Source organism: Myotis lucifugus, unplaced genomic scaffold (genome assembly GCF_000147115.1).
Source record: "Myotis lucifugus unplaced genomic scaffold, Myoluc2.0 scaffold_48, whole genome shotgun sequence".
NCBI classification, from domain to species: domain Eukaryota; kingdom Metazoa; phylum Chordata; class Mammalia; order Chiroptera; family Vespertilionidae; genus Myotis; species Myotis lucifugus.
The window spans coordinates 3,281,967-3,306,718 of record NW_005871096.1 but is presented as its reverse complement, the minus strand read 5'-3'; the positions used below and the strand labels follow the sequence as shown (position 1 = coordinate 3,306,718).

The following is a 24,752-nucleotide window of genomic DNA, read 5'->3' as shown; positions in this document are numbered from 1 at the left end:
TTTTTTAAACTCTAACAAACCAGTAATAATGGAGAGTAATAAAAGGCAAATCTTGGATGGCCTCTTCAAGTCATCTCTTCCCCCACAACATTGCCTCGGTTTAGAATTCATCACTTCTCTCCTATATGTATGTAAGGCCTCCCAATTGACCTCTGGGCTTTTAGTTTGCCCTACCGATCATATTCTATCCGGTTGCCAGAATGACTTAAATCTCACGATGTCACACTTCTGCTTAAAACTGTACCTGGATTTCAAGGTTAAATTCAGATTGTCTCCTTAGCACAGCTGCATGACTCTGTAGCTCACATCTTTCATCATCTGCCTCACTGGCACCTTCATTCTGGCCACACTGAACTAATCATCTGACTCCTGTTTGTTGCTTCCTGCACTTTGTTGCTGCCTGGAATCCCCTCCCCCACTTAGCCAACTTCGCCTGCCCTACAAAACTTAGGGCCAGTATTACCTTTTCCAGGAAACCTTTCCAGTTCCTTCGGACCTAGGTCCCCTCCTAAGTGCTCCCTGTGATTAATTAGGCTTCTGCTGGTATCACACAGCACTGTGCGTGATTTCGGTTTACTTGTCTGTCTCTCCTGCAGTCTACAATACTCATCTTTTTTATCTTCTGTGCCAAGCTTCGGGCCTGTCACATAGCAGCCGCCTGAAGTGCCTGTTGAAAGAATTCATTTCAGAAGTAGCACCATGGGGCTGAATGAGCCCCCGGAGAAAAACAGCAAAGAAGAGGTTGCTGAGCCTTCTATACTAGGGAGTAAAGAGATATCGTGGTCTGGAAATGGCAGGGGGCGGGGGGCATCTGTGAGCTGGAGAAGAGAAAAAAGTTGTTTCACCGGCCTCGAGTTTTAGCTTACTGGGCCAATAGGCGTGCAGGGCAGGTGGAGCCAAAACGAGAAAAACTACATTTCCCATATGCCCCGGGGCACCGCTCCGGGTTTCCCCTCTTCAGCACCGCCTCTTCCTCGCGGAAGTGAAAGGAGCACTTCCGGTCCCGGCAAAACCCCGCGCCGGCAGCGTTAGGTCAGCCCCGTTGGGCCTTGCTCGGAAGCTCCGCCTTCGCTCAGGTCTTTCTAGAAACCCCGCTTTGCTCCTGGCGGTGCCGGACAGGTACTTCCCGGCCACTACGGGTGTCCCCGGGGCAGTCCGCCGCACTGGTGCTGGGGGGAACTTGTCTCTCTGGAGGGGGTTGGAGTTCTCGCGGGGCGCTCCCGGCTAGTGGCACCGGCAGAGAAGCCGGTTACGGGGGCCGGGGCCCCGCGCTGACATTTCTTTTCCTAGTTGCAGCGTCCCGGACGCGTGCGTGTGTGTCCTCCATGGCGGATACGACCCCGAACGGCCCCCAAGGGGCGGGCGCAGTGGTAAGTGAGCCGGCCAGGTGATCTGACTTGATTTGCAGGAGTTAGGAAGGAGCAGGAAGTGTTGCCAGTCGGTCCGAGGGCTCCAGAAGCTCTTTGCTTTCAGGACTGGGTTAGTGATTGGGGTAGGGTTGACGGTGGGGCCGAGGGAGATCGTGAGCAAAGATGTAGAGGCACCTACACGTTTCTTTTTCAGAAGCGACCTCAGGCTAGTTGTCGGGCCCGCCTGGAGCAGGTGGCCCACACCTGTATGCCCTGGAAGTTGGGCCTTCTTGCCTCTCCCGCCCCTTGGTCTGTATCCCAGGTCCCAAGGTTGAAGATGCCAAGTGAGATCGTGCCAGGACACGCCTCATTCTGCACATGCGTGCTGGCAGAGAATGTTTCTGCTCAGTTTATGCCATTATCTCTATTTATATATACCTCTTTCTTTTTTCTTTATTTTGCAGAACCTTTTGAGAGATAGTTGCATGCATCATGATGGCTAACCCATCAATAATTCCGTATTCTACATGACTACAGTGCAATCATCACTGCAATTTTTGCAGTTAAATTTGGGAAATTTAACATTGATACATGGTATAACGTAATATTCAGTCCATACCCAGACCCGTTGTTCTGCAGAATACTCCTCAAATTGGAGTTGTCTGATAAGTGATATTCTAGCCTCAGTATATTATATATATCAGGATGCATTTTATGTTGATTTTTCTCATCATCTGAGATACTAAATTTGATTGTCTGGTTAGGGTGGTATCCACCAGATTCTCCACTGTAAAGATATCTTTTTTTGCCTTTGTAATTAAAAAGTAGTCTGTGAGCCCTGGCCTGTGTGGCTCGGTTGATTGGGCATCATCCGTGGGTCCACCTCAATTCCCAGTCAGGGCACCTACCCCAGTTATGGGCTCCATCCCTGGTAGGAGGCATGCTAGGTGGTCAGTTGATGTTACACTCTCACATCAGTTTTTCTCTCTTTCCCTCTCCTGTCCTCTCCCTCTGAAAATCAACAAAAAAAAATTTTTTTTAAGTAGTCTATGACATAGTAGTTTGATACTCTGTGAATAGTTTTTCACCTTAATAGTTTTTCACTCAAAGATCCATTGCTATTTTTTGCCTGAACTATTTATAACATGATTGGGCAGTTCACTCTTAAAATTTAAACCAATACACCTTTTTAAATCTTTGTTGTGTAATAAAGTTACACACACATAAAAAATGAACAAAATGGAATGCATAGCTCAATGATTTATCACAAAGTGAACACCCTAAACACAAATAGGTTTTAAGAAAATGTTCTAAAATTAGAACATTTGTAGAATCTGAATATTAGTATAGAAACAGCATAGTGAGCTAGATTCATCCTTTCACTTGGCTACTGATGATCATTTAAACTTAATGGTGTCAACAGTATAGTTGGGTAGAATAAACTAGAGGCATATTTCCAAAGTTACCGGCATACTGTTAAAAAGACATGCAAAGCCAGCCAATAAGTCTGCTTACCTGAATGTGTTCTGCAAAAATTTAGAGAAAGCTGACAATAGTAAAGCCATGTTACGAGCCTTAAAGACATTGAAGTCATTAAGGTCCCTGAAAATGGCTATAAGGAGTAAAAAAAAAAAGACATGCAATAAAACGTCCTTGAATTTTAACTTGCATTTTTTCCAAAAGTTTTTTACTATATCTTCTTGCAAAAGATAATTATGTTAGACTAGAGGACCAGTGCATGAATTCGTGCACCAATGAGGTCCCTCAGTCTGGCCTGCAGGATCAAGCTGAAACCTGCTCTCCGACATCCCCTAAGGGGTCCCAGATTGCAAGAGGGTGCAGGCCAGGCCAAGAGACCACACCGGTGCACGATCGGGCTGGGGAGGGACTGCAGGAGGGCTTCAGGGTGTGTCCGGCCAGTCTCACTCAGTCTCACTCAGTCCTTTTCGGCCAGTCCGGCCAATCTCACTCAGTCTCACTCAGTCCTTTTCGGCCAGACCCCAGCAGCAAGCTAACCTACCATTTGGAGCGTCTGCCCCCTGGTGGTCAGTGCACATCTTAGCGACTGGTCTACCAGTCAACTGTCTGCCCCCTGGTGGTCAGTGCACGTCATAGCTAGCGGTTGAGTGGTCTTAGCATATCATTAGCATATTGTGCTTTAATTGGTTGAACAGATGACTGGACACTTAGCATATTAGGCTTTTGTTATATAGGATTGCTTAGACTAATGTTTCAGACTCTTTTAATGTTTTTATTGATTTCAGAGAGAGTAAGGGAGAGGGAGAGAGAAATGGAAACATCAGTGATGAGAGAGAATCATTGATCGGCTACCTTCTGCACGCCCCCTACTGGGGATCTAGCTTGCAACCCTGGACATGTACCCTGACTGGGAATTGAACCATGACCTCCCCGTTCATGGGTTGACACTCAACCAGTGGGCCACACCGACTGGGTAACACTTAAGTATTTTTAAAACATTAACTAGAAAGCAAAATACCAAAATCCATCACACATAGTAAGGGTAAGTATTGTTTTGTGAAACTTTTGTTTATATATTCACACATTTGTGTTGGATCTTCATGTAAAAATTATTTATGTAGATCCTATCAAAAATTTGAAAGCCACTTTAGAATTTGAATACAAGTTGATTTTTCAATGTAAAAAGATTTCAAGTTATTGCTAAGGGCACATCTATTGGCAAAAAGCAGCAAGAACAGAGAATGAGAAAAAAACAGAGAAGAAAATGGTATATAGAAGTTTAATCTAGAGCCACTGAAACCAGGGTAAGACTGGTAGGGGAGCTTCCTGGGGATGAGCAAGTTATAAAATCGAAGAGGCAGGTGCTGTTTAACACCAGACAGCCATATTTTGAGCACCTAGAGCAGTGGTTCTCAACCTTCCTAATGCTGCGACCCTTTAATACAGTTCCTCATGTTGTCATAACCCCCAACCATAAAATTATTTTCGTTGCTACTTCATAACTAATTTTGCTACTGTAAACAATATGTAATTATATATGTGTTTTCCAATGGTCTTAGGCGACCCCTGTGAAAAGGTCATTCGACCCCCACAGGGGTCAAGACCCACAGGTTGAGAACCGCTGACCTAGAGTATGTCATGCCCTTGTGTGTACAGCGGCAAATCACCCTCAGGCTGAGTTCAGTAGTGACTTACTGTTAGCATGGTTTTACATTTCTACATTGTAAGGTTTACTTAATCCAGACTAGCTTTGTATACATTTTTATTCAGATCTGAGACCTACCTATTTCAATTTGAGATTTTTCTAAGAATAGGTATTATGGTTCTCTTGAGAGCAGTTCTTATTTAACAGTCTTAAAATAGATAAAGACAGTTTTATAAGTTTAGAAGGAATACAGACTACTGTAGTTAAATCTCTGAACAAATTTTTCTTTCCTAATTAGTCTTTTTTAAAATCGATTTTAGAGAGAAAGGGAGAGGGAGAGAGAAACATCGATGGGAGAGGGAGACATCAATTGGCTGCCTACTATGCACCCCCTGCTGAGGATTGAGCCCACAACCAGGGCATGTGCCCTGACCACAGGGAATCGACCCAGCCACCTCTTGGTGCATGGAACAACGCTCAGCCACTGAGCCACACCGGCGGGGCTCCTGATTAGTTCTTTATTTTTTTATATGTCTACTGGTATTTTCCTATTTAAGTACTTTCTGTGCTTACCACATCAAAACAGTAGGGTGTTCAGACTTGTTAGGTGAAGTGATTGCTTTAAGAGGCTTCACCTAATCTTAAAAAAAAAGTATTATTATAGAATTGTTCAAACATTTTGAATAGGAATAAAACTACATAATTTTCATCTTTAAAAACATTTTGCAGCCTTAGTTTACTACAATATTTTTCTTTTTAAATTCAGCAATTCATGATGACCAATAAACTGGACACAGCAATGTGGCTTTCTCGCCTGTTCACAGTGTACTGTTCTGCTTTGTTTGTTCTGCCTCTTCTTGGGTATGTATTATATCTATTTCTGTCTTTGTTATTCAGTTGTTCAGTCAGTTTTTATGGAATATCTTTTAAGTGCAAGACTTGCTAAACTGCAAGGGATTCAGGGACAAATAAAAGACAAGTCTTATCTTTAAGGCACTAATAACCTAATGTTACTAACAGGAAGAATATTTTATATTATGTACTATGTGGAAACTGACATCACATTGAAATCTGATAGAAAATAGATGTGTGGAAATGAGAATTTTTTTTGCATTTTTTACTTAATAGGAAAAATGGCTGCTTTGTAAAATTCAGTTGGGTATATATATGAAATGATGCTTCTAATAGATTCTAGTAAATTCTAAAAATGTATTTTTATTGATTTCAGAGAGGGAGAGAGAAACATCAATGATGAGAGAGAATCATCAATCTGCTGCCTCCTGCACACACACACACACACACACACACACACCCTCCCCCTCCCCTACCCCCACCCACACACCTTGGGAATCGAGTCTGAAACCCGGGCATGTGCCCTGATGGGGGCTTGAACCATAACCTCTTGGTTCATAGGTCAATACTCAGCCACCAGGCCACACTGGTGTAATTTTTTTCTGTTTATAATTAAGTAATAGATTTAGGTGTTGTGCAATTATGATGCAATTCACAAAGGAGGAAGAGGCATGGTAGTTGTTTATGTCTCATGATAACCTCTCCTCTGGTAATTTGCAGGTTGCATGAAGCAGCAAGCTTTTATCAACGCGCTTTGCTGGCAAATGCTCTTACCAGTGCTCTGAGGCTGCACCAAAGATTACCGCACTTCCAGTTAAGCAGAGCATTCCTGGCCCAAGCTTTGCTAGAGGACAGCTGCCACTACCTGCTGTATTCACTCATCTTTGTCAATTCCTACCCTGTTACAAGTATCCTTTGTACCTTTTGACAATGAAATTGCCCATTGCTATGGACAGAGTAGAAAATAAAATCACTGGATAATCTCAGGAGCTAATGAGAATTAAAGAACTCATTTGGAATTTGTATGTTTACACATTTCAAAAGTGTTGTGGGATGATAATAGGTATTCAAAAAAATGAGGGGAAGGGATAAAGAAGGGGGTGTGCTGTTTAGTCTGGGAAGCACTAGGTTAACCCATAGGTTTCTTTACTATAGGACCTTTGAAATGCTAATGTAACTTTGTGAGACTAAAAGTTACTAGTGTTTCCTAAACTTAATTGTTTTGTTATTTTCCTCCTGTGGATCATCTCTCAGGAAAGTGGTTTGTGCTTTGAGAAGTGCTGCTCTTAAGAGTTTTTGAGTAATTTATACAACTATACGTAATGGAAGCACAATAAAATATATCTTTAAAACTAAATACTACCTTTTTAGATAATAAGTCTTAAAGAGAATAGGAGGAAAGTGAAATTTTTTGAGCACCTATTTCGCCAATATATATGAATTTTACATATTTAATCCTTGCAACACTGAAAAAAATTGTCACTGCACTCATTTTAGTGGATGCCATTTCAGATGTGAATATTTGGACATAATACAATAGTCTGTTTTGCAAAGTACTTGATGAATTTAAAATGTTTTCCTTAATTGTTTTCTTCAGTGAGTATTTTCCCAGTGTTGTTATTCTCTTTGCTTCATGCTGCCACATACACAAAAAAGGTTCTTGATGTAAGTAAAAATATGCAGGGATTTTTTTGGGGGTTTTTGTTTTCTTTTTTACTCCTGAATGAATTTGAGCTAGTTGATATGAATTTGAACACTAAGACATTTTGACTTTTGTTACAAAAAGCTCCTCTAATTCTTACAAACTTGTCCTAAATTATTTAATCATTTGAAAGTTTTAAGTTTGGAATATTTATATTTCATAATACAGTATATTTTGTAGATAAAATATTGCATTTAAAATTATCCCCCAGTTGCCAGAGGAATTTCTGAAGTTGAAATCTCTTCATTATTTAAAGGAATTGAATCTTTTAGGTTTGATAAGTTGTTAGAGAGCTCTTGTTCTGTCAGTGTTTAATTCTAACATATCAGGCAAGTAGAGTGTACTGAATTTTACTCTAATGTTCTGAACTGCTACTTTACTAAAATTTCTTATGTTTGGGTTGGAACATTAAACCCAACGTAAGTGTGCTAGGCCAGGGGTCCTCAAACTACGGCCCGCGGGCCACATGCAAATACAAATATTGTATTTGTTCCCGTTTTGTTTTTTTACTTCAAAATAAGATATGTGCAGTGTGCATAGGAATTTGTTCATAGTTTTTTTTTAAACTATAGTCCGGCCCTCCAACGGTCTGAGGGACAGTGAACTGGCCCCCTGTTTAAAAAGTTTGAGGACCGCCAAAACCGGTTTGGCTCAGTGGATAGAGCGTCGGCCTGCGGACTGAAAGGTCCCAGGTTCGATTCCGGTCAAGAGCATGTACCTGGGTTGCGGGCACATCCCCAGTAGGAGATGTGCAGGAGGCAGCTGATCGATGTTTCTCTCTCATCGATGTTTCTAACTCTCTATCTCTCTCCCTTCCTCTCTGTGAAAAATCAATAAAATATATTAAAAAAAAAAAAAAAGTTTGAGGACCCCTGTGCTAGGCAAATTGACTGCATATGCACCGGAATTTGAATTAAAATACCAAATTTGCCTGTGTTGGCCTTTTTCTTTATCCCTATTGTTTGGTCACAGCAGTAATTGGACTCGGTGATTTCTACCTTTAGTTAGCTAAGGAGTCACAGATACTTTAACTATATTACTGGGTAGTCAGGTTTTGTTATAGTTGGAGAGAAATAACCACCATTTTTCTAATCTTAAGAAATGTAAAGGACTTGTATTAAAGTTGTTTTTATTTTTAAATCTTCAAGTACATAAAATATAACAAAGCAGGAAAATACACTAACTTTTGTCCTTACATAGTTTCTATATTTTATGTCATCATTTCCAAATATTTGTCTTGCTTGTATGGCCTGTTGAATATGCTATTTATCTAAAGAAAGAAAATAATTGAGTGATCAGAAATGCTTTGTTATTTTTAATGTTTGTTTTCTTATGTTTTAGGCAAAGGGTTCAAATAGTTTACCTCTGCTGAGATCCCTCTTGGATAAATTAAGCGCTAATCAACAGAATATTCTGAAATTCATCGCTTGTAATGAAATACTCTTGATGCCTGCTACAGTTTTTATGCTTTTTAGGTAAGAATGAAAATACATTTGTTTTAGGAGGTTGATGACTAAGTGACTATAATATATTAACTCAAATTTTATCCTGCTTCAATCTGTTGAAGTAGATCCTGATATGTAGAGCTAGATGGATCTTAGCAATTCTCTTTTCACTTTATAGTGGAGAACCTGAGACATTATAGTAAACCTGGGAACATGTCTTTTTATCATTCTTTGTCATGTATCATTTAACATTTGGAAAGTTAATTTCAGAATAACTACCTTTGAAAGAATCTTGGGAAGTGTAGTCCATTCTATTTTTAAGATTTTTCTTTGTACTAGAGAAAAATCTGGAATTAATTGTTGCCTATTGTTCTTCTAATTAATTATGGTCTAGAATTAATTGTTGCCTATTACCACGTCAATAGTTTATATCTTAATTGCAGAAGTAAGGCAAAAGAGAGAGAGAGAGTAAGAGAGACAAATAATACATGAATAAAGAAAGTCTTCCTTTTAAAATTTAAGAAAAGTAGAGTATTGACCACTCCATCAATATTCTTGCATTTAAGTTTTAAAACTACATTTCTGTCAGGATTATTGCTTTTTCAATTTTTAGTTTCACAAGTATTGGGACACTGTGTTTGACTATGAATCCTAGTAGCAATTCTGTTCTCTCCTTCCCAGATATATGGAGTTTGATAATGTGTACATGTATGTTGTCTTTAAAAACACTTATGCAGATGGGTATAAAGTGTATATTATTATATTGTGGGTGAGGGATTTTGTTTAGTTTTTTTATTACGTCAAAAGTATTATAATGCATTAATTGTCTGCATCTTGCCTTTTTCACTTATACAGTGTATTTTTGTGACCTTTTTATGTTGACATATAGAGTTCTTTTTTTATTTTAATATATTTTATTGATTTTTTACAGAGAGGAGGGGAGAGGGATAGAGAGTTAGAAACACCAATGAGAGAGAAACATCGATCAGCTGCCTCCTGCACACCCCCTACTGGGGATGTGCCCACAACCAAGGTACATGCCCTTGACCGGAATCGAACCTGGAACCCTTGAGTCCACAGGCCGACGCTCTATCCACTGAGCCAAACCGGTTAGGGCGACATATAGAGTTCTTATTTGTGGCTGTGTAGTGTTCCATTATGTTAGCATGGAACATTTTATTCTGCATTTCCTTATTCATGGACATTTGTTTCCAACTATTTACTTTTCCAAATATTGATGCAGTAAACATGTTTTTATTTGTCTGCTTACTAGTATACTTTTCTCTCAGTGTTATCTCTAACATAGATACCCGAATTGATTTTGCTGAGTTTAAGCTGGGTGCATTTTATATTTAATAGACCATGGTTTATGAAGTATTTTAATGTTCGTTGCCTGAGGTTTTTATGTACCTGACAGTTATTCCTTTCTTTAACACTCTCTTTTCAAGGTAGTAAGAGTTTTATAGATTTTCTCATAAAGGCATCTGTTCCATTCCTTTAAGTTATGTTTTTCCCTGAAAAAAACAGAATCACCACATATTGCTTAAGTTCCTGGGTCCAAAATAGATAGTATAACCTAAATATAATTCTGGAATGATATAGTGGATTTAGATATGATAGGTATTACTATGACCATCTATATATATGAAAGCCTAAGCAACCATCTGACCATTCGCCCGGTAGCTATGACACTCAATGACCACCAGGGGGCAGACGCTCCAACCAGTAGAGGAGGGAGCCCGATTCCTTGTGGAATCGGCCATGGGTTAGGTGCTGCTGGGGCACTGTCGGCTCCAAATCTGCTTCACCCGCACCCCAGATTGCGAGAGGGCACAGGCCAGGCTGAGGGACCTCACCGGTGCTCAGAGGGCCTCTAGTTTGATTAATAAAGACACATCCTCCAATTAAATTGCCTTTACGTTTTGAGAGTATGTATATGAATTAATGATGTATACTTATTACCTCTGTATTTGTTTCTTTTAGCGGTCAAGGAAGTTTGCTCCAGCCTTTTATATACTATAGATTTCTTACTCTCCGATACTCTTCTCGAAGAAATCCATATTGTCGGTAAGCTGGGGATTAGTTCAAATCTGTTTTATTTGTTAAGAGTATTGTGAAATGCAGTATTTGTAACGGTTACGTTATTTTGCTTTTTTAAATATATGTTTGTTTTTTTTTAATTTCAGAGAGGGAGAGATAGAAACATCGATGAGAGAGAATCATTGATTGGCTGCCTCTTGCACGTCCCCTACTGGGGACTAAGCCCACAACCTGGGCATGTGCCCTGACCAGAAATTGAACCATGATATCCTGGTTCATCATAGGTCAAAGCTCAACCACTGAGTTAAGTTAGTTCAGTTGTATGTTAGAATTTAGAAGCAAACAATGTTTTTATACATTTAAACTGTAGGCCTTAGAACTGTCTAGGGTTGGTGAGAAGGTGGTTGTATTTTCTTTTTAAAAAAATATACTTTTATTGATTCCAGAGAGAAAGGGAGAGTGAAAGACAGAAACATCAGTGAGAGAGCATCATTGATTGGCTGCCTCCTGCACGCCCCACACTGGGGCCCGAGCCCACAACCCAGCATGTGCCCTGCCCGGTAATCTGTGACCTCCTGGTTCATAGGTTGATGTTCAACCACTGAGCCACGCCAGCCGGGTGGTGGTTGTATTTCTTTTTAAAAACTGAGATTGGCCCTAGCTGGTGTAGCTCAGTTGTTGGGCATTGTCCCATGCACCAAAAGGTTTCTAGTTCCATTCCCAGTCAGGGCACAGCCTGTGTTGTGGGCTCTATTTTTGTTAGGGGGCATGCTGGAGGCAGCCAATTGGTATTTCTCTCACACATGGATATTTCCAAATTTCCTTCTTGTCTTTGTGTGAGGGCATATCACATCCCACCTTTTTTTAAATCCTCACCTGAGGATATGTTTTCATTGATTTGTTCTTTTTTTTGAGAGAGAGAGGAGAAACTTCGATCAGTAGTCTCCCATACGTACCGTGACCAGGGATTGAACCCACAACCTTTAGGTGTATGGACAGTGCTCTTAAGTAGCTGAGCCACCTGGCCAGGGCTTCTTTTTTATTTGTTTGTTTGAGCAGTAGCTTATTGCTTTTTCCTAACCATAAAAATAGAAAAGTAGAGCAGGAGTTGTCTTTATACAGGATGAGTCAGCACATAAGGTGAAAATTATTACCGTTGATGATCGATTACAGTACAAGATACATGATATTGTGTCTGCTAGCCTGTACAATATATGTGTGATGTGTAGCATGTGTATTAAAGAGTACTTTGTAGGCAACGAGCACAATTAAGGCAAAGTCAAGTCTTCAACCTGTTTCGGGCACAAACATGCAACATAACTGGAACATGGGAGTCGTGGCAGAGAGTGGCAGGAGATGAAGAAGAAAATTTGATTGAGACCAGATTCTGGAGGGCATTAGATGTTAAGGAGTTGGGCTTTAGTCTGAAGGAAGACAAGTGCCAGTTTGATCAGTGTAATGATCCAACTGGGAACTAATATCTATTGAACATCTTCTGTGTTATTTAAACTTCACTACAACTCCATAAAGTGCCTATTCCTATTTTTCAGATGAAAGCTCTAGGAAACAGTATGTTTATTTAAGGAAATAGGTGGGATTGCCCATGTTATATAATTTTCACTTTCTTACTCTCTTTTTTAGAGCTAGTTGAATTTGCCTAAGTGTGAAAATGCTATGATTCTACTGTAAAGATATAAGTCAGGGGTCCTCAAACTTTTTAAACAGGGGGCCAGTTCACTGTCCCTCAGACCGTTGGAGGGCCGGACTATAGTTTAAAAAAAAACTATGAACAAATTCCTATGCACACTGCACATACCTTATTTTGAAGTAAAAAAACAAAACGGGAACAAATTTGTATTTGCATGTGGCCTGCGGGCCGTAGTTTGAGGACCCCTGATATAAGTCAGCCCTAATCTCAGCCCTCAGAGGTAGCCGTTTATTAAATGCTTTTGTTCAATCAACTTTTCTCCCCAAAAGGACAGGTGTTGATTTGAGAATTTTATTTTGTGTTTTCTAGGGGAAATTGTTGGCATTGCATTCTAGTTATTTCTTTTACTTCTTCAAATTCTTTAATGGCTGTGGGAAATTCCTTCATTAGCATTTGCCTTGCATTGTGTTGCTTCTTCCCTTGTGTTTCTGAAAGAAAACTATTTTATCTTGCAGGACCTTGTTTAATGAATTGAGGATTATTGTTGAACATATAATAATGAAACCTGCTTGCCCTCTGTTTGTGAGAAGACTTTGTCTCCAGAGCATTGCCTTTATAAGCAGATTGGCACCAACAGTTGCGTAGTTTAATATCCAGCTAAGTTATATATGATATAAGTAAGCATTATTAGCAGCTGGTACTTCTGCCAGGGGTTGTGAATTCCAGGTGTGAAACTGACCTCAATCCAACTTAATAATTTACATAAATGCATCTTAACGGAAAAATAATATTTTCCTGGCATGTTAAATCAAGCCTTTATAAAAAGTTTCCAAGAAAATTCTGTGTTGTGTTGTTAATGGTTAAGGAAGTTTGTGTTTTGTAATAAATGTATCACATTTTTTTTAGATGCTACTGTGCCTTTATCATGTACATTTATTTCTCTTGTGAAAATAGTTCTAAAATTTGTTTCAACCTAATTGGTAATCTGAATTTATTTATATCTGGCATTAGTTCATTATGGTAAATTTACATATTCAGTATATTTTGAGACAGTATTCTTTTGCCATTTATGAATTTTGGTTAATGATTTTAACAGAAGCATTTCCCACTGTATTTGGTTTCAAATTGTCATTAAATTGATTTTGTGCTGCTTTGTTAGGACAGATTTATTTTGGATGTGCCATTATAAGAGGAGTTCTGTATGTGTCTTACACTATGACCTTCTAAAATTTTATTTCCATAATTCTGTGGATTTGAATATTTTTTTAAAAGGCTCAACTATAAGCTTACTAGCCAATTAAGTAAATATTTGGAATTACCTAACCATTTTACATCAGAGAGCAGTAGTCCTACAACTTTCCTTTCAGACCCATTGAGTAACATTTCTCAGACAGGAAATCCTTTTACAGTGTGGACACGTAGGTTATTAGTATAGTTTTAGAATTGCCTAGATCAGATTCTTGACTACCAACTTTCTCTGTTTCTTAGGCTTGAATTTTCATGGACAGTTGCAGCAGTACAGGTACCTTTTGAAAAGAATATAACTGAAGATCATATGACTGATACTTAGTGTCTGTTCTGAAATAATAATGAAGACTATCCCGTAGATTATATACCCAGCAAATCTTATTGAAAGCTTAAATGGAAAGGTTTATGGGTAAGGTGATTCATTGGGAATGGTGCCTGAGGAGGCATTTTGGGAGAATAGTGTACATTTCAGTTTCATGCTGGATAAATAAAATTGGGGGAATTGGATGTATTATGCAACTGTGATTTGAGTTGTGTAATATGTTAAATCCTACTTGTTGAGCTTCTATCAACTCTATAAAATTTATTTTGATCTTTACTGTTACATGATTGGAAATGTGTAAAATGTTGCAAAAATTTTAGTACAGAATAATGTAATGGTTTTTGTAACCAATTTTCTTCTGTCTGCATGTAATATGGATTCTTCAAATACATTCATTGGTAACTTATTAGTAACATCAGGTTTTTTGTTGTTCAACTTTCAGATCTATAGAAATGTGATATCTATTTGATAGCTCAACCATAACCAGCTCTTTTTGTAATATTTTTCTACTAAGTTAGAGAAGCAGCCTCATAATATACAGTTGATTTTGTGTGTGTACGTGTTTGTGGCTAGCCTCATTATCACTATATATGTAATCTGATGATTTCAAGAACTAAATTTTCTAGAGCAATAAAGTGACTATAATGTTAAGTGAACAGTATATTATTGATTTCTAATGAGTTTTTAAAAATTATGTCTTGAATTAAATCAAGAAATTTTGGCAGTGAAGGCATATTTATTTTTAAGTTTAGTTTTTTTTGTTTTTTGCAATTTTTTAAATCTTGAGATACTTTTAGATTTATAGAAGAATTGCAAAAATAATACAGAGAGTTCCTATATATCCTTTACTTCCCCTTATGTTAACATCTTATATAACTATACAACATTTATCAAAATTATGAAATTAACCCTGGATAACATTGTTAACTAAAGTATAGAACCTATTCAGGTTTCACCAGTTTTTACATTTGTTAATATTCTTTTTGCTCTGTTTTTACCATGGTTATTATGGTTTGCTTTTAATGCCCTTTAAGTGTGCCTCTTGTTTTGAGTTTTTCTTTTTTTATTTATTTATTTTTATTGTTGAGGGTATTACAGATGTTCCCTAGTTTCTCCTCTTTTTCCCCTGAGTTTTTCTTTTGAAAATTACTGTTGGTCAAAAAGATTTTCTAAGGAAAAGAATTAATGTTGATTTTAACAAAAAGAAAGTGAACATTTAGACCCTTCAAGGCTTTCTATCAAAAACAGGATTGTATTTCTGACATGCTCATGTTTGACTTAAAGGAAGGCTTGATTTATAAATAAAACATTTCTATACTCATGCCAAAGTAAATTTTACAATTTGAACATTACCAGATGTTCAGTTTGCATGAAATTCTATGGTATGAAAACGTACAACCGGCTGATAACAGCATCTGAAATTAGAGTGTAACGTATACCTATTAAATCAAAATTAAGGAAACACAATAGCAGTATATAAAATGAATGCAGTAGGAAAAATAGCAGTATACCTGAACTTATTTCTACTAACAGGTTTTTAAAAAGTTGATTTAACATCCAAAATAGCGAATTCTTTAAGAGGTGGTACAGTGCTGCTGTTTTCTAGCATTTTTAGATATCACACCCTTTCAGACAGGTGGAAGCATCATACAAAACCTGCTTTATCTAGCAACAAGTCTACATTCCTTTTCTTTACTTGATCCCTCATAAATTTAAACTCTAACATCATTCCAAAGAGAAATTTCTTAAATAACAATTTGTAGTTAAAGTTACTTGGAATAAAGTGACCAAGGTAGGTGCTCCTGGAAGTAAGCAAGAATGAAAGCTAGCTTTTATTTTTTTATTTAGATATTTAAGAACCTCCCTTACAGGAAAAATCAAGGCATGTTAATATTAGACCAGAAGTTATTAAAGATTCATGAGGTCTTATATAACTAAGAATTATAAAGCTGTCAGAATACTTCCTTTCTTCCTAAAAGTCAGTATCTCAAATTCAGATTAGGTTTGTAAGTTTAGGACATAAATATTCATCTGGAAAAAGAAAATGAGTATATGTAATAAGATAAGTAAACTGGTTTAGTTTTTTTAAAGTTTGCTATCAGAATAAATGAAATTAATTTTGAGGGATTGTGGGACTTATTTTTATTAATATAGTTATTCTAAAGCTTCTTCCTACCCAAATCCCCTGAAGATCTGCTAGCATCAACGCTATTACCCAGATTTAGATTAACTTTGCTACCTATTTTGTCCAAAACCTCAAGGGAGAAAATAATTACAGATAGGTATGAAAATAATTACAGACGTGTAATTACAGATCAGTAGGTGGCACTCTTTCCTCAAGTAGCCTCTGTTTCACAGGCCCTGTTGGAAGGTTAAAAGCCACTAAAAGGGCCGAGTCAGCCATAAAACGAAGGATCTTAATTCCATGACCTTTTAAAATATGTAATTACTCAATATTCAACCAATATTTAGCAAGCATTTATTCTGAATACATTTTTTAAATATTGAAATGTTCAAAAGCTGAAAGAAATATCCTGCTAATACTGGCTTTCTAGGTAAATAGTAAAATAGGCCACAATTATGAGTGGTATTATGCAGATCATGGTCTCTCTTTTTTTTAAATTTCATTGTAAGTTTCTACATCACCTAAACACATCAATTATAAAATTGTTCTTTCTCCTTCATTTTCAGGTGTGTAGAATAATGGTAAATAAAATTTTTTCATGATCATTTTGTAGGTACACAAGGTTATAGGCAGTTCAGTGTCTTAAAATTTAAACTTTCATAGAAATACAAATGCATATTGAAATATTTGGATATTAGGAATGGTACCTAGCCCTAGCTGGTTTAGCTTAGTGGATAGAGTGCAGACCTGCGGACTGAAGGGTCCTGGGTTCGATTCCGGTAAAGGGTACATGCCTGGGTTGTGGGCTCAATCCCCAATGGGGGCCATGCAGAATGCAGCCAATCAATGATTCTCTCATCATTGATGTTTCTATCTCTCCCTCTCCGAAATCAATAAAAATATATTTAAAAAAAAATTTTTTTTTAAAGGAATGGTACCTAGACTTGTAAATTCACTTTGAGTTGCAGAGACAACTGGTTTCTCTTAACACCTCATTGGAATTTCTCTAGGATTAGGAGAATTCTACAGAGGCTTAATGATAGGGTAGCTCAACAGGTAGTATACAAAAACATGTTTATATATCCAGGGGTTATTTTCAGAGATTGTTTTAATGAGTATTCCTCTTACAATATTCCAGGTGGGAAGTTGTTATGGGATCTGAAATTAAAGATAAGAAAGGAGCTGCTAAAATTTTGGGAGGTGACTTGGGGGTGAACACAATACAATATACAGATGATATATTATAGAATTGTACACCTGATACCTATATAATTTTATTAACCAATGTCACTCGAATAAATTCAATTTAAAAAATTTGGGCAGGGGAGGTTTCCTGATAGTAGTAGTCATTCTAGGTAGGACATGTTTACCTCCTAAGGTGACATTCAAGTGGGTTCTTAAACACATTCCTGTGTGAGGGATTAACTCTAAGTAGTCTTTCTCTTTTTGTGTAGTGCAAATAGGAAAACTGACCTGCATTGACTTTTAGATAATGTGAGAAGAGAATAAAGTACAGTATTTTTTTACATCTAAAGTAGATTATTTTTCTTAGAAAGTGATAGTAAAAAATTATTGATGGATATCTTTGCTGGAATCTAAAAAATAGCTCATATTCCAGGACAAAAGGGCCCCCAAATCATTTCACTTTTTCCTTCCTAGCCTTCTGAAGCTACTTTTTTGATGTGTTCAGCATTTTTTAAACATTTTTTCTTGGTTCATGACAGTTTAGCTCCAAACTTGGACTATATTTTTATAACTTTAATATAAAACAATTGCTTTTGACATGAATTTTTGCATACATACATAAGTTAGACCAAATGGGCAAAGTCTTGGGCAGGTAACATTTGTGATGTGTTATATTGGAAGAAATGTTAAAGGGTCGCAAAGATTAGAGTCATAAAAAAAAAACTGCTTGATTTATAAATGCATTACTTCTGGTGCTCTATATAATGGGATATATTGAACTAAAAATTTGTATAAATGATATGTCAGCATTTCTTAGTAACTTCTTGAATCCATTTTTAATATCTAATATTGTACAGGTTGGGGAGTTATACTTTTCAGGCCAATACTATCCAGACTGTATAAATTTATAAAATAAATTGAAAAATTCATCATTCCCTGGTATTCAAGACCAAAGCACATAAATGCTAATGTAGGGCTCAGAGGGGAAATATATTTCTCCTGAATATTTGAGAAAATGTGAAGTCCTTTCAGGAAAATCTAATAAACATAATAATCATAGCCTGCTGACACTAAGGAAAAAGGACCTCATTTGCTCTTTCTTTTATGCAGCGATTTACTGGTCCCTACTGATTTCCAAATTGGATCACTGTAGTAAATTATCTATGCTGGTACCTGTGAAAGTAAGCCCTGGGATCCACATTTGTTTTGTGTTCTGCTTAAATCAGCAAGAATGATAAATTTGCTGGTGTGGAATTGGAAGTGTCAAGGGCTTTCTCTGGTGATTGAGCAAAATAATGTCTCCACTTGTAATTTATTGTGCCCCTTTTTCACTGTATGTTCTTTGTATATCTAATATTTATTTCAGTACAAATTAAATTGTTGTTCCTTCATCTGTATTGTTATATCTAAGATTTTATTGATGTAAAAATCAAATTGTGTAATAAAAACCTCTCTGGATTTAAGCAGATTTGAAAATGTTACGTTGCAGAAAACATTTACAGTTAGAATTCAGCTTTCCATTGTGCTTCATTGCCTTATTGTTAGGATAAGGAGAATTTGAACATTTCTGTTGTCCTCAGTTCATCACAAATAATAGAAATGGTATAATTTTGTGGTCTAATATGAAACTGGAAAAAGAATTACAGTGGATCTCTCCGCAGCTTGCCTGCTTCCTTCTGTACTTTTTTTGTTAGTGAAATTTACAGCCTACTGTAAAAGTTTTTTATAACCATAAAGTGATTCACAATATACAATACATCCAAAGTCATAAGTCAATACAGGACAACACAAGAGTATATTTTCCATCTAGGTGTTTATAGTTGGCAGATATTTATTTTCTGTGTCAATTTTTAACGTGTACTAAGCAAAACACAGTATAACCAAGTTAAACAAATCTTTGTCCATTTAGAGGTCATAATGTAAGAGACATTATGGAAATCACTTGTGTAAAGACCATTCTGATAGTTGAGTAAATACTAAATTAGTACATGAATTATCCACATAAGGGGAAAAGAGTATTAGGAAAATTGATTTCCTAAAGATTTAATGGTGAAGAGTCTTCCCTAAGAGTCTTATACATTGTTGATTCATATGCGCTTCCCTTTATTGTGTGGGAATACATGGAGCTGTTTTATAACATAATTCTGTGCTTTGAGAAGGGAAGGGTCATCATTCCTCAAGGCTGGCTGAATGGAGAGACTCCTCAAAGAAGTGGCCCACCGAGATCCTTGAGAGTTGTCAGTCTAAGCAGGTGATTTGTCAACAAAGTGTTTTTAAAAATTTATTATGGTGAGTTATGAACTTACATAAAAGTAGAATGTATAATGAACCTCCCTTCTATTACCCAGCCTTAACCAGTCCTGCAACCCTGCCTTTTCCTCACCTGTGATCACTTTCCCTTCTGATTTAAGTAATTTCACATTATTTTACACTACTTAGTAAAATTTTCATTATATGCCTCAAATAAAAATCCCTTTTTAATATCAATATAAAAAATAATTAACAGGTTTTTTTAGACTGGATGACTAGAAGTGACTAAGAATAATGCCCTGATGTGAAAAAGGCTTCCACAATTTTATAACAAGCAGGAGATGGAGAGGGAAATTGCTATTTTTCAGAAAAAGACTTTTCTCCCTATATTTGTGCCCTCAGAGAAAGACCACCATCCTCTTGGCAAAAGGATAGATTTTTGCCTTCCCACACTATACTATCCTCCCCTAAAGGAGATAGTTGAAAACATGGAAGTGTGGGATTTTGGTGGTCTTACCAGAAACAGTGGGGCAGGTAAGTTCTTCAAAGAAAGCGAGTACTGTTAACCAAAGAAGGGGATAAGTAATTTGGGGCTGTGACACTAGATTAAGAAAGGGATTTAAGGTGGGAGAAGGCATAACGGGGATAGATGGTGATGGAAAAATAAAAATTTTTTAAAAAGGGATTTAATATTAGAACCATTGTTCTTGTTAAATTTCCTTGTAAGTAGTTCCAAATAATTAAATTGTGAGATTTAGGTCAGTTCATTCCCAATTTTATTTTTAAATTTATATCTTTAAAAAAATACCCAATAGTTTGTAGTTTGTGTTTTTTGTTTTTTCATTACGTTCTTCAAATTTGGAGCTCTACAAACGTTATTACTTACGGTTCCAAAAGTAATAGGACAATTCATTTAAGTAACAAAATCCCTGGAGACAAAAGAATGAAATTTGCAGTGATCCAGAATAAAGTAGATATATCTTTTTTTTCAACTCATAAAAGATACAGTTATATAAACAGGCTTCTCCAATCTGAAGTAACAATCTTTGACACTGAATTACCAGGTTCATGTTTCATAGTTCAATTTAGTAAAAGCATAATCTTTTCAAATGCTTAGAAATTACATTTTCGTCCCTTTACCTAAAAGGTTAAACTTCCTTTTTGGACTTACTGTACTATTGGGCTTATTTTGAATTAGTGTGGTTTTTTTAGGTCAACTTTTTTTATTTATTCTCACTGGAGGATATGTTTTCATTGGTTTTTAAAGAAAAGGGGAAGGAGAGAGAAAAACATCAATTGGTTGCCTCCTGGCAACCTATGTATGTGCCCTGATCAGGAATCAAACCTGCAACCTTTTAGTGTATGGAATGACACTCCAACCAACTGAGCCATCCAGGCAAGGCTTGAATTAGTGTTTTTTATATGAACTTTATAGTTCCCTTTCCTGAGGACAATCCTCAATTTCAAAATAAAAACAGAACATTTCTTAGAAAAATATTGGAACAATGTTTAGAAAAATATTTTAAATTTGGGCCCTTTTATATTTTCAGTTATATGAATATATTTCTGGGAATAAAATATATTTCAAAGTGAGTAGTAGTAATAAAACATCCTAATAATTAAACCTACCAGAGGGTTTTTTTGTTTTGCCTTTTCAATATTGTGGTAAAGTCAAGGCTTATTACAACTTTTTTTATGTTTGTTATGCTCAAAAGGTTTTGTGGAAGTTATAGTTAACTATACGTATTTATATAGTACTAAGTGCTTTCAACAGCATCATAATCTTTTAACCCTTTGACATTAAAATGTACAAATAACCTTGAAGCAGGTTTATAAAGTCTTTCTTTGTCTATTCTCTATATACTATTATCAGATTCTCAGATTTTAAGACATTAGAATCTTATCTATATATATAGAAGCCTAAGCGACCGGGTGACCAGTCAACCAGTCGCTATGACGTGCACTGACCACCAGGGGGCAGTCAACTTGAACAGATGAAAAGAGAAACAGGTGATTGAGTCTATGAATGATCACAAGCAGGTGGGACCAAGCTGCAGTTCGCATTGGGAGGCCAGGCCATCGGCCCAAATTCTGCCACTTCCCAGGCACGGCTCCAGAGGCACAGCACTCCCGACCCCCGTTAACCACACATCCTCCCCGGGCAGCTGGGACCAAGGGACAGAGGGAGGAAAAAAAGAGACCACAAACTCCGTCCCTAGTATCCGCCTCCTCCTATCAGACCGGAGCCACCCCAGGACTTGCAGGACAGCACGTAAAGTGGGCAGCCTCGCCACGCAGCTAAGGCGACTCCCCGGTCCACCCCGGTGCCCCTCGGGCACTCACCCCACTTCTCAGAGCCTCAGTCTGCACCCCTAGCAAGGCTGTGGGAGCTCCACCCTAGAGACCCACTTCTCCATAGCTGTGTGTGGCAGACCAGGAGATGCAAGGGGTGGCGGGGGAAGACGGGCAGTTGCTCAGCTGACTAGGATGAGCAGGAGCAGCTCCTCCCTGGCCACCTGCCACTTCACACACTACTACATCCCTTGGGGGATGTTGGATGCCAGTTTCAGCCCAATCTCTGCAGGCCATGCTGAGGGACCCCACCAGTGCACAAATCCATGCACCGGGCCTCTAGTTTAATTACAAACAAACTGCCCCCTGGTGGCAACTTTTCTGCAAAATAATTCTAGTGCCTCTCATTTTGCATGTAATAATAACCATAGGGGTGGGGAGGAAAGGAACATTGCTTGGCTTTTGATTTTATTTCCAGTTGGTTTTTACATTAAACACCTAACCAAGGTTATAAGGGGCTTATTATGATTTCAACCTTTAAGGTTATAAAAGTTTTTAGACCATTATCATTGGTTAATACTTACTATTTGTTTTCAACATGCCTAAGTAAGCTAATAATTCTTCCCATTACATTTATGACAAGTATGCAGACTTTTTGTCTCTATTTTAAGAGTGAGAAACCCAAATTCCACAGATGAGTCGGTGGGAATTCCTGACTGATAATTCCTGACATAAATCATTACAGAGTACAACCCTCATTCAGGCCATGTTCACTGAGTATGCATTTTAGAGTCTAAGTGACAGTCTTAGGAAACAGCAGCCCCCGTGGATGTTCTTTGGTGTACCATCCTAATGGGTACTCATACAATTAGCTCATTCTTTTTTAAAATTTGTAGAATAAATGATTCAATACTTAGGAGATGCCTCCATCATATTTGCTGTTTGCCCAATCTCAGAAGGTCATCTTAGACATTTACATGTCTTCCAAGTTTTGAGCAAATTAGGGTAAGTGGAGATACTCTTCTGTAAATGAACATTTTCTGGTTATCGATATTGGTTCTCTTATAAATGGATGTAACTACCATGCCAAGAAAAAAAGTACTCCATAACCATTTACACCAAATATTCCAATTCTTTCATTGAGTTAGCACATTATCATTCCCAGACATCAGAAGAACTTAACGCTGGTTATATTAATGTCATTTCTGTATAATATTTGGTTGGGTTTTGTTTTGATTGGCTTTTTCCATCCCATTTCCCCCCATACCGCCTACTATTTTGAAATTTATACACACTTGCTACTGTATTGTTTTCATTAAACTTTAGAAATTTGAACATGCATACTTAATAAAGTTTGAGGTTAAAAAGATTTACAGTTGCTTCTGCCAGATGCCTGGGGCACTACCAAAGTGGGAACACTTTAAACTAAATTTTTAGCTCTGGATATTATTTTTCTGTATAGGAATTATAAATTTAGGGCACAATATTATGAATACTGGCTTGTGGTTATGACTTCTCAGGGGAGATTTTTCTTCACTGCACGTGGCACACAGGTAGAAAAAGGCAACTTTCCTAGGTGTCTCATTTGACTTCAAATACAGTGGTTATGCAAATGTCTATTAGATTTTCCTCCTTGGATGGGCCTTATTTTTTTTAATATATATATATATGTTATATATTATATAATATACATTATATAATATATATATATATATATTTTATTTATTTCAGAGAGGACTGGAGAGGGAGAGAGAGAGATTGAAACATTAATGATGAGAGAGAATAATCGATTGGCTGCCTCCTGCATACCTCTCACTGGAAACCGAGCTTGCAAGTGCCCTGATCAAACGAACTCCTGGTTTCATGGGTTGATGCTCGACCACTAAGCCACACCAGCTAGGCTGGGCCTTCTTTATCTCCTGCATTCAGTGTCCCACCCTTTACCCCACGTTCAGTAGGAGCTAGAATAGATTACCTGTGTACACTCATATATTCTGAAAATTCTTTACATTTTGCCTTCTTGGGAATTGCTTTTAAGGTGTGCATTTTCTATCTATCTATATATCTACACTAATAAAAGAAACATGCAAATTGGTGTCACTCCGCTACCCTTCCCATTGGCTAATCAGGGTGATATGCAAATTAACTGCCAGCCAAGATGGCGGCCGGCAGCCAGGCAGCTTGAAGCGAACATGAGGCTTGCTTGCTTCAGTGACGGAGGAAGCTAACGTTCCCCGCCTGCCGCTGCCAGCCTCTGAGCTTGCAGTTTGAAACATTGTTACAAATATAGAAGCTAAACAAAACCCCAGAAACCTGCTTTCAGCCAGCCGGGATCTCAGAGCTGGAGTTGAAACAGTGTTTCGATTATGGAACCCAAACAAACCAGATACCTGCTTTCAGCACCCGAGGCCTAAGAGCTGGAGCCAAGCCTCAGAGCTAAAGCTGGCCCAGAATAAAAAAAAACGAAAGAAAAAAAGTGGTTGGGAGCTTCAGTCACCTGCCAGCCTGAAAACAGCCCTCAGCCCCTCACCCAGAATGGCCAGGCACCCCAGTGGGGACCCCCACCCTGAAGGGTGTGTGACCAGCTGCAAACAGCCATCATCCCCTCATCCAGGCTGGCCAGGCACCCCAGTGGGGACCCCCACCCTGATCCAGGACACCCTTCAGGGCAAACCAGCCAGCCCCCACCCGTGCACCAGGCCTCTATCCTATATAGTAAAAGGGTAATATGCCTCCCGGCACCGGGATCAGCGTGACAGGGGGCAGCTCCCAGCACCAGGATCAGTGTGACAGGGGGCAGTGCCAAACCCCCTGATCGCCCTGCAGCTCTGTGTGTGACGGGCAGGGCCACAACGACCAGGCCTGGCCAGGAAGGTCGGGAGGGGACTGACAGAGTTTTGAGAGGTAGCGTCTGTACAGCTCTCGCTCATGAATCACAGTTTATGAAAACTGTTTGGGAAACTTGATACCCAGAGGTACAGACACCTGTTTGGAAGGAAACACAACGTGCTCTGTGCGCAGCCTGAGCAGAGCCGTATGCCTAGTAGTTTCAGATGCTTCATCATCCTTAGACGGTGGTGCCCCCAGGTGGTAAGGAGGGACTGTGGCTGGGATCCAGGGCTCACCTCTGTCATCTCGGTAGTTGTAGTCTCAGGAGAAAGTCAAAGGCC

At 38.1% G+C, this 24,752-nt stretch overlaps 1 protein-coding gene and 1 non-coding gene across 9 annotated transcripts; both read left to right on the top strand.

Annotated features, from left to right (window-relative positions):
• The first annotated feature begins 998 nt into the window (after nt 1-998).
• On the top strand, nt 999-18,506 carry TMEM33 (transmembrane protein 33). Of its 8 annotated transcripts, none has more exons than XR_002829188.1 (9): nt 999-1,119; nt 1,291-1,370; nt 5,240-5,334; nt 6,046-6,233; nt 6,923-6,990; nt 8,369-8,494; nt 10,449-10,539; nt 12,676-12,796; nt 13,649-18,506. XR_002829188.1 is itself a non-coding variant. In XM_006088472.3 (9 exons), exons 2-9 carry the CDS (start codon nt 1,326-1,328, stop codon nt 13,652-13,654), a joined length of 741 nt encoding a protein of 246 aa, XP_006088534.1. In that variant the 5' UTR covers nt 999-1,119; nt 1,291-1,325; the 3' UTR covers nt 13,655-18,506. The 8 variants fall into 8 exon arrangements, 6 of the variants coding, with proteins under 6 accessions (XP_006088534.1, XP_006088532.1, XP_023609390.1 ...); XR_002829187.1 differs by having other exon boundaries at nt 12,676-12,837; XM_006088472.3 differs by having other exon boundaries at nt 8,369-8,502; nt 10,456-10,539.
• Nucleotides 2,841-2,969, top strand: LOC111825970. Its single transcript, XR_002829209.1, has one exon. It is a non-coding gene; the product is annotated as a small nucleolar RNA SNORA33 (small nucleolar RNA).
• Nucleotides 18,507-24,752: the final 6,246 nt, after the last annotated feature.